The 11465-nt window shown below is 31.4% G+C and overlaps 1 protein-coding gene across 1 annotated transcript; it reads left to right on the forward strand.

The window, feature by feature from the left end:
• Window positions 1–8966: 8966 nt before the first annotated feature.
• On the forward strand, window positions 8967–9476 carry LOC111991711 (putative receptor like protein 25). Its single transcript, XM_065768173.1, has one exon. It carries the CDS (start codon window positions 8967–8969, stop codon window positions 9474–9476), a length of 510 nt encoding a protein of 169 aa, XP_065624245.1.
• The last annotated feature ends 1989 nt before the right edge of the window (window positions 9477–11465 follow it).

The following is an 11465-nucleotide window of genomic DNA, read 5'->3' on the forward strand; positions in this document are numbered from 1 at the left end:
AAAAAAAAAAAAAAAAAAAAAAAAAAAAAAAAAAAAAAAAAAAAAAAAAAAAAAAAAAAAAAAAACCATAACAATTTTACAACATTCTTAAATTAGTATGTCAACTCATACATGAACCCACCACAATCTCAATTTTAATTTTTGTGGCATGCTAATTTGAATAAAATTATTGTAACTTTTTGTTGTGTTCATAGCATTACTCAATCCACACACACAAACATACTTGACATCGAAAGCATCATCGATCCCACATGCCACCAATGGCCACCCCTTCTATACTACCAAACTAAGACCCAAGAAAAAGAATAGGAAAGATAAAAAGATAACTCGAAAGATGCTATAATGACTCATTTGTGGTGTTGAGTCATTATTTCATATCTCTTACATATCCATTTTTATACGTTAAAATATGAATATTTTCATATCAATCGTGGGTATGTGTAAAATAGCTAATGTGAACTAATACATTTCCAATCCAATCCGTAATTTGACTTTTACGAAGTAATAGGATGTAAATGCCTATACCTTTCCTCAAAAAAGTAATTGGGCCAACAACTTTATCCTTATCTTACATCTTTCTTAAAACTCTTTCATCCAATTAATAGAAATCCAAAACAACATGATCCTAGGTGTGAAATTTATTGTAACGGCCATCTTCCATTCAAAATCTCAATTTATATTTACCTTTTGAATCATTTTTTTTCCCTGCGAAAATAGTGATAGAAGTTCCAATGTTTAGAGGCGTATTTTAATAAAATTTCAATATTCCCCCTCAAAAAAAAAAAAAAAAAGTTCCAAATTAAGGTTTTTCTATTCTGCAAGAATAATTTACTCAGGAAAGAAAGTGGTTAGAATTAATTACTGCATTAAGTTGAATGGTGAGAATATTTTTCATGTGCTATTTGCTGATGAGATCGAATAATTAAAAATAAATAAAAACCCTAAACTTGAAAATGTTGGCAGAGAAGCACGGTGAAAAAGGGGAAAAAAAAAAAGAAGCTTTTTTATTTTATTTTTATAAATTTTAATAATAAACATTGGAAGCTTGTGGGACGTAAGAAACAGGGGTATGTGAATGTCCTTCGATTAATTATCTCCTATAATATAATATTGCTTAAAGTATCTGGTTGCATCTTCCTTGCGGTTGCGTTCATTAGCTTTTAAGACGTAGGGCTGTGTTTCTTTCACGCAATGTATTTTAATAAGCTTTAAAAAAAAAAGTCGTTTTACTGAGACAACAAATCCGTCCATTATTATCTCCTATAATATTGTTTAATGTACCTGGTTGCATCTTCCCTGCGACTGCGTGCATATATTTTCCATAACTTTTAAGACTTTGTGTTGTGTTTCTTTCACACAATGTATGCTTACAAAAAAATATGAAGGGGGTGTTTAGTTCGCTGTAATGTACTATTGATGTAATGCACACTACGTTGATGTGATATTAAGTTTTTTGGTTCATTTTATTTTTTTAAACATTATCATAATCTAAAATTACAAAATATATCATATCATCTTAATCTTATCATTTTTTTAAAAAAATCTTATCACCTTCTTAAACAATGTAATATTGTATTCTTATATTAAGATTATATTAATATATAATTACAATAATATAATATTACGGTATAATGAAAAATCATGACGAACCAAACACCCCAAAGTGTAAAACACTGTGTAAAAGAATTTTTACCCTAAGACTTATATCCTCATTAGTGTCATGCAATAATAAAATTTATATTGGAATGGAAGACTAGTGGAAATTTATTCACGAATAAAATAACATAAAAAATATACACATAATAATATTTAATGGAGTTTGAATAATATGCCAAATCAAACTTATAGACTTTCAAATTGAGCTTTTTGCTACTAGCACAATCAAGGGCATACATTTTTATAGAAAAAAAAATAATATCAAGCCCATACAATTTTTTATTTTATTTTATTTTATCCTTTATTTTTTCTAAAGTGTTGTGCATCCCTTATTTGCACAATTTAATTTTAGCACTAGAGTATTTTGATTGGTAGACACAAGTGGTGAGATGGTTATTTATGCATTTCTCTCCAGATTTTTTAGTCATTTCCATCAAAGAGAGTGATAATAGACTCAACTAATTTAATCATAGATTTTTAGCCAAGTATCACACAAAATCTAACACTTGGTTAATTGACATAGTGCGTGCATTAAGAGTGCTCAACCAATCTATAGAGGTACAAAAGTAAGAAGAATCAATTTCTTTACTAATCCATAAGTACATGTACATTCAAGTTCACAACTCACACACACATAGAGATAGCATAATTTTTCAACAAGTGTGAAAAATGCATAATTTTTCAAAACACATATTAATTCTTGACTTAAAAACTCAAAGTTCTCAATGAATATTCATTTCATAAAATTAATCTACAAGAGAGTTTAATAATGAGCAACAAATGTGCAAGTGCTAAAGCAAAAAACATAGTGCATACATGACTTTTATACAATTGACACCACAATATGTATTTGTCTCAAAATACTCATGCACTAAGTTATGCAACACACACTTTCAAGTTTCTCCAGAGTGTCAAGCATGTTCTAAGTCAAGAGAGAGATATTAGAATTCATGCAAAAATTATATTAGCATTAGACACCCAGAGAATGGCAACATGGAAGGACTAGACACCCACATAAGTGGGAGGTTTCTATGATGAGTACAACATTTTTTTTTTAACGAAAATTAATTCATTATTTAAATATCTTCAATAACTTAACATAAATTTTATTTTTGATGAAATTTCGATTTAGTACATGATCATGAGCCCGTTTGTTTAGGCGTATTGAGAGAGCTAAATGCCCGTTTATCAAATCGCAAAAATCAGGATATGTTTGGTTGGGCGAAGTTTGTGGGATTGCGTTTTTGAATCAACAGATTTTCGCGTTTCAAGAAAGGCAATTTCTCGTTGCGATTTCGATATCACACGATTTGCAAATTGTGATTCCGCCAATATTTTTTGCTGAAAACCAAAAATAGCCTCAAGTTCTCTCCCTTTACCATTGCATCTCCATTCCTCTCCTTTCACCATATATATCAGTGGAGTTAATACCGATACAGAAACATGGCTATTTCGTACCGCTTTTGTATTGGAGCTTACCGGGTTGTATTGACAAAACCGGGAAAAGAATCGGATACCGGACGGTAAAAGAAAAACAAGAAAAATGGAAATTAAGTGATTAACGGTAAAAGAAAATACCATGTAACCCATAATACCGCCATCGCTAGCACTGTTTCGAAAGTGACCAGCCATTCTTCTTCTTCTTCCTGCCCATCCCTCCATTTGTCTGCATTTCTTACTTTTTAAGTTTTTATTTCTGAAGGCTTTAGTTGATTTTTTAGTTGTGACTTTTAATAGTAAAAAACTAAAAAGTAAAGGAGGTTTGCTTTTTGCTTATAACTTGTGGCAGTGTGCCCTCTGACACACCCACGTGAATTGTTATAAAATTTTGAGATTTCAAATTTGATTTTTTTTTTCCTAATGCAAAGAAGTTTCAAACGGCATTTTAACTTTTAACTCTTTATTATTATTATTATTATTATTAAAAAAAGTAGGAACATCAATTCCCTATTATTGTTAACATTACCTAGTTGAAATTTTAACTAGAGATTAACATATTAAATGAGACAAAAATTTATAAATTTAAAATTTTTAATAAATAATATAAATTTTGGTTATATATATATATATATATATGTATATATATAAAATAGCGGTAAATCCGAAATGGTACATAGGAAAAATAACAATATAACCTTCAAAAAATAGTTAATTCATTTTTTGAAATTTACACTCAAAACAACTATTTTTAAAACAGCTTATCCAAATGCTTAAATGGCTTTAAAAATAAAAAATGCATATTTTTACATTTTTACCAAACACTCATATGTGGTTTTTAAAATGGAGTTTTCAAAACGCACGTTTTAAAAATACTAGTTTTTAAAATGCACTTTTTGAAACAGCTTATCCAAATAGGCCTCATATATAACTTAAGGTAGTATTTCTTTATTATAAATATAAATTTGAACTAGATTATGCATTATCTGAGCGGTGGGTTCATTGGTATAAGGCATGTCGTAAATTCAAAGGTCCCGAGTTCAATCTATCAAAATATAGATCCATAGCATTTTTGGGGTGTTGCATAAAAAATTAGTGGAATAATCAAGCGAAATGCTAGGACACTAAACTATCCGTTATATGTCAAAAAAAAAAAAAAAAATAGTCTGTCCATGAAATTGTCCAAGACCCTCATAATATCAATTCATCACACTCACATACAGTAAAAACATAATTCTATTCATCCCATGCTTCCAAGAAAAATTAATTGCTGGGGATTTCTCTACTACCTATTCCTCCACTTCACAGCCCCATAGAATTTCTACAATTCAACATGATCCTTCTCACTGCATCGCACCAAGCTAATTTAGTCCAAGCCTTAACCGAACTCTTTTAGTTAACTACAAAGCCAAGCTATATGATCAGCACTTTTGAGTTTTTTAATGGCCAAACTCTTGTAGTTAACTACAAAGCCAAACAATTTCCTCTTAAACTATGCCCCCCTCCCCAATTTTTGATTCTTGGATCATTCCGCATTGAAATTTGACATTAGTCTTATTTGAAGCAAGCAACTCTGCGCCAACCCATTCCGCGAAATGACATTGTTCTTATGTATTTAGTATCTGAAGCAAAAATATATTTCAATTAGTTAATTTTTGACATGGACCTCCATCAGCCTTTATATTCCATTCTCAAGACTACATCATTTAAATATTGTAGTCATTTGAATAGAAAATAAAGATGATCATTTTCCTAAAATATTATATTTTATATTCTACCAAATAAACTTCAACCACACAGCCACTGCCAACAACGACCATAAAATCCAAATAAGTAATGCTAAGGACACAATAAAAATCTTAATAATTTCACAACATTTTTAAATTAGTAGGTCAACTCATACGTGAGCTACCATAACTTCCAAATTTTTAATTTTTTGGTATGCTAATTTGGATAAAATTATTGTGTTCATAACATTACTCAATCCGCACAAACCCACTTGACATCAAAAGCAATATTGATCCCACATGCTGCCAATGACAACCCATGATATACTCCCAATCGGAGGAGAGAGAGAGAGAGAGAGAGAGAGAGAGAGAGAGAGAGAGAGATAAGATGAAAGATGCTACAATGACTCGTTTGTGGTGTTGAGTCAATGTAGCATTTTTTTTAAGAGATTGGAAAGTAAAGGGATATTGGAAAGAAAAAAAAATTGTGTCGGAATTTATATCTTCAAAGGGTTTAATTATGTCAAATCCACTATTTCACATTTATTTTTATATGTTAAAATGTGAACATATATTCTTCTATCAATTGTGGACATATACGTTAAATAACCGATTTAAATAATATTTTTCTCTTCCACAATTTGACTCTACGAAGAATGGGATGTAAATGCTTATACATTTCCTCAAAAAGTAATTGGGAGGACCACTCTATCCAATATCCCATATCTTGCTTAAAGTATTTGATGAAAATATGAAATTTTCTCTGAGTTGACTAACTTTTAAGACTTTTATGTTCTCATTGGTGTTATTTAATCATGTTATTTATGTTGAAATCTATTTAGTGGAATCCTATTCACACAAGACTTCAACTAACGTTGAATTTGGTTCAGACAATTTCATGCCAATACATGGGTAATACCAGACAAAATTTAACTCAAGATTCATGTTTGAAATTGCCTAGAGAAACTGGAATGCAATTGTATATTGGCATGTGCATATCAAACCGAGAATTGAGAATGGGAATAGGAGAAAAAAAAAAAAAAACCCTCTTAATTAATTACCAAATAATATATAAATTCTTAACAATTCTACACCTAGCCACACGACTAGCTTCTAACGTCATTTACAGTAGAGTAGAGAGATCAAACTCAGATCGACCGTGTTTTTCTTTACATGGTTATGTATGTTATTGGAATTTAGAATGGTAGCCACTAGCCAGTTGCCAAGCTCTTTCTGGGAGATCCGTTTGATACCATATTTTTCTGGGCCATGGAAGAAATGCAAATACAATATCATAATGAATAGATCGATAAGCTCACTCCTAAAGGAATCCACACCCAAGATTCAAGGGATACAGAGTAAATTATAGAAATACTCACCACCCTAAGCAATTCACCTAAAAGATACAGAGCAAGAAACTTGCCACCTAAAGATAAGAGTTAAACAAGAAGAAAAAAAATCTCAAAAGCAAAAACTGATTAATTCAAAACAACACTCACTACTCTCGTTTCTTACATAAGTTCGGACTAATATAGGGCTAACTTGGAGCAACCCTCTAAGCATGAGAAATGACAACTTACATTTTCAAGACATAAACGCTTAATTAAAAACAAAGAATTGATCAAATATTCAAAAAATACGACTAACATGACCAACAAGACAAGGGAAATGAAAGTGATACTTAGGAAACCAAATAGACATGATAGGATTTTTTTTTTTTTTTTCAAAATATCTATTTTCTAAAATAACTATTCTCATTCTAAAAGACTTCATATTGCAAACTAGATATTGTACACCATTTGGAAAAAAGCTTTTTGTTTTTGTTTTTTTTTTCTCAGTTTATAGATATATATATATATATATATATATAGAGAGAGAGAGAGAGAGAGAGAGAGAGAGAGAGAGAGAGAGAGAGAGAGAGAGAGAGAGAGAGAGAGAGGTGTTCAACTTACACCTAATGTAACTCTAAGGAGTTACACATTTTTTAAACTATTGGATTTAAATAGATTCAATGATTAAAAAAAGACTATAATTATTACAAATATTATGATTAGAATCTAATTAATTACCCTTATTTATTACCTTCTAAACCTATCTCTAAACCAAAAAAAGTTTGACTTCTGACTCTCTCTCTCATTTAAGTTTCTCTCTCTATGTTTCTCTCTCTCTTTCTCCTCCACCACCTCCACAGGTTGCCTGCAGATTAAAAAAAAAAAAAAAAAAAAAAAAACCAAAATGGTGTACAAGATTATAAAGCATACAAGTAGCAATTGAAGAAGGTTCACACATGTTGCTCTGTTGTAGAGCCGTGGACAATTTGATGTTCAAATTTTTCCATGTTATTTATTTGGTGATATGGCACCACCCTAACCCCGGTGTCAATATTGTTGAGCACGTCAAGGATTTATTAATAAAGACGTTTAAGGTTGCCAACTAAAGTTCACTTTTGACATAAGACGGAATATTTAAGACAACCCGATGAGCACTTCATAATTCATATAGGTTGTGTCTATAAATAGCAATATACTTGCTGTCCAATTTGAATTCAACTACGCAGCAAAGAGTGCTAGCTAAACATACATAATTAGGAGTTTAGGACATCATCATTATCATCATGGGGTTTTCATTTTGTTACACCATGTTGATGCGCTTGCTTTACATACTCCCTTTGTTTTATCATATACATTCCTCTCCTTCCATGCATTCACTATGCCATGATGATGAGAAGTCGGCCTGTTTCAATTCAAGCAAAGNTCCCATTAGAAGTTTCAAAGTTGTCCCAATTGTCATCTCTGGGTCTGGGTTAGAACCACGATTCAAAGAAAAACCTATTACAATTGGGAAGGTTGAGCCTAACGAGCCTAGTTGGAAATCTAACCCTTCTAGAACTTGATCTGAGTAGAGTGAACATATCCTCCGCCGTGCCTAATATCTTTGCAAACATGTCTAATCTAAGGACCCTCTATCTCTTTGACTGTGAATGTATGGGGATTTTCCAAAAGACATTTTTATGCTACCAAATTTACGGATTCTTTGACTGTAAATCACAACGAAGATCTCAATGGTTCTTGGCCTGACTTCAATATTGGAGAAGCCCACTGGAGCAAATGAGCCTCGCACGCATCAATTTCTCTACTGAGCTGTCCTCTTCAATGGGAAACCTCAGCTCCTTGATTGCTTTGGAAATGCCCAGTTGCAGCTTGTCAGGGTCCATTCCATCTTCAATCGGTAACCTCACAAATCTCATTTACCTTGACCTTTCAAATAACATTTTTGTGGGTTAACATACCATCTTCAATTGGAAATCTCATCAAACTTGGTCTTCTAGGCCTCCGCAATAATCATTTGACTGGTCTAATCCCTTCTAGGCTTGCAAACCTCACACAATTGATTATCCTTGACATGAGTTACAATCATCTAACTGGTCCGATTCCTTTAGGGCTTAGGAAGCTAACACTATTAAATGACTTAGGTCTTGCAGGCAATGAGTTTTAAGGCAAGTTTCCAATCTTTATCTTCAACCTAGGGAATCTTAACTTTCTTGATATTTCTGATAATTACCTTAGTGGTATTAAATGGATTTGAACATGACTTTTCTTCATGCCCTTGATGTGTCTAATAACAACTTTAATGGTTCACTTCCTCAATGTTTGCACAATATGTTCTCTGGAAGCAAATTGAGGATGATTAGTTTGAGAGGAAACAAATTCCAAGGCTTGTTACCAAGATCATCGGCCAATTGTACGATGCTAGAGGCCTTTGGTGTTAGTAATAACCAATTCAGTGACACTTTTCCGTCTTGGTTGGAAAATCTTCCAAATTTAGAGATTCTTATCTTGCGGTCGAACCAATTCTATGGTAAAATATTAGAGAGTCCTAAAACCAGTTATGAGTTCCCAAAATTGTGAATCCTTGATCTCTCTTACAATATATTTTTTGGAAATTTGCCATTAAATTCCTTTAGGAATTGGTGTGCATTGAAATTGGACAAAAACGATCATCTTTTGACATACATTCAAGAAAAACAGTATTACAATGTGGGGACACACCATTTGTATTACTATTATGATTATTCAATGAAAATATACAAATGAAGGCGTGGATACACTATACAACAGGGTCCAAGACTTTTTTAGAGCCATTGATATGTCTAGCAATAGGTTTGTTGGAGAGATTCCAGAATCTATAGGAGATTTAAAGGACCTTAATATGCTCAATCTTTCTAATAACATTCTCACTGGACACATCTCTATATCTTTAGGGAATCTTACACAATTAGAATCATTAGATCTTTCTCAAAATAAGCTCCCAGGGAAGATTCCACCACAGCTAACACAACTTACTTTCCTCAAATGGTTCAATGTTTCTCATAACTATCTCACTAGCTCTATACCAGAAGGGAAGCAATTCAACACATTTGAAACTAGTTCGTTTGAGGGAAATTTAGGTTTGTGTGGAAATTCATTATCAAAGAAATGTTGGGATTTTGATTCTTCCCCTGCAGTTTTCAATCGAACTCCAGACTCACCTGGGTTTCTCTTTGTATTTGGATGGAAAATACTTTTGGTTGGGTATGGATTTGGATTCATTGTTGGAGTAATAATTGGCAACATCGCCACAACAAGGAAAGATGATTGGTTGATGAAAGCCTTATAAATGACGCAAAGTAGAACTAGTACAACGGAACTTGAGAAGGGAACATATAGAAACTGAGAAGCACCTTCACCTTCTCTTCTTCTTCTGTTTCAATTTGTTTCTTCCTCATTTTCGTATTGTTCTTTATGTATTTTGGGTTGGGAAGTATTAGTATTAAACTATATCATCTCAATGTATTTACTATATAATCAACTTTATGTTAATACATTATGATTGTGCGAACTGCCAAATGCATTCCTTCTTTTATATATATATATATATATATCCCAATTAGAGATTTATGCGTTTGTCAAATAATATTATACATTTGTGAATTACTGATACAGACATTAGTGTCATGATGCTAACTCCAAAAAAAAATCAACATCCACACACAAACATATGATTTGCTATTTTGGTGTTTATTCTTTTTAGCTAACTTCATGACATTCTTGATTATATCAATAGTTTGCAAATGCATAATATTTTTGAACAAATGTGTAGATCTTAAATTGAGATAAATGAAAAAAATTATGAAAATAGGACCGATTTTTTATATTAATTTTATACAAATTTTTCTAAATAACTTTTATACCCTTAGTTATTTATTTGTTTGAAATAATGTTAAGTAAAAATATGGATAGTTTATAGCATTCAAAAAACAGGTAACTCTTTCTCAAAAAAAAAAAAAGAAAAAAAAAAAAGAAAAAAGAAAAAAAGGTAACTAACTTTCCATAACCTCTTAGGTTGCATTTGGGAACATGTTATAATACCAGCTTATTTTACTATTTAGCTTATTTTTGTTATTATTTATGAGATCTCATTGCACTTTTTGGTACAATTCATAGATCTTCAACTAGCTTTTACATTTACAATACTTTTAACAAAATGTTTTCAGTTTTAGCTAAATAAATTGTTTTCAAACAAACCCTTAATACATATCGATAATACCCAGCAAACTTAAACAGAACTAAATCTAACCAAATTTCAACAGTTCAAAATTTCCACAACTAGAGATGACTTGACTTATAATATGGATTTGAAACAACGTCGAGAGTCTATGTTTCTATCCTTTCTAGGAACCGTTCTTTCTTTATAGTCAAAAGTGAAAAATGAAAATAACAAAATCTATATTTTTTCACATGAAAATGACAAAATGAAATCATGAAAACATGTCGGAGACACATTTTGTCCACAATGCCCCCCAATGCTGTGCTTAAGATTGATGTCTGAAATTGCCTACAGAAACTCGAATTCAATTTTATATTTGCATGTGCATATCAAACTTTGACAATTGAGCACGGCACTATAAGTTTAAAATATTGGAATTCTAAAACTACCATTGTATCTATAGTAACATAGTTATATATACTGATATATAAACGAAATTAAATTTTTAACCAAAAGAAACATAAGTGCAACAGATACAAAATGTTCTCTACTCTGGAAATACACCTAAAATATACAAAGCAAGAAACTTGACAACTATTGGAATCCACCAAAAGGCTAAAAAAAAAATAATTCTAAACAACACTCGCTAATCTCATTTTATACCTGAACTTGTATAAGACTAATTTGGAACAATCTCTCAAGCATGAGTAATGACATTGACAACTTACATTTTCTTGACATAAACATCTAATTAAAATTAAATATTCAAAACACAACTAAAAATGTGACCAAGTGAGACTAAGGAAATGGATAGGACACTTTGGAAACTAAAAAGTGATGCTAAGGTTATTACAAATTTTATTACATACACATTGCAGCCTAATGTGTAATTAATCATGTGAATTCTAGTTACCTTAACTAGTAAAGTTTCTCAATGACGAATAAAGATTTGTGATTTGAACTCTGCTTATATAAAAAAAAACATATCATTGTTTGTTAAGGCTCCAGTACAATGCAACATTCGCTATGATCACTGTGTGCGGTGGATACTTGTACAAAGTTAATTGTTAGTTGGATAGGACATGCATTGGGTGTTGTATAGTGTTAATTAGGCTTCAG

Source organism: Quercus suber, unplaced genomic scaffold (assembly GCF_002906115.3).
Source record: "Quercus suber isolate HL8 unplaced genomic scaffold, Cork oak 2.0 scaffold_900, whole genome shotgun sequence".
Classification (NCBI taxonomy): domain Eukaryota; kingdom Viridiplantae; phylum Streptophyta; class Magnoliopsida; order Fagales; family Fagaceae; genus Quercus; species Quercus suber.

Excerpts from the sequence above, each read along its gene's own strand:
- LOC111991711 (XM_065768173.1), top strand. The coding sequence starts at position 8,967 with ATGTCTAGCAATAGGTTTGTTGGAGAGATTCCAGAATCTATAGGAGAT.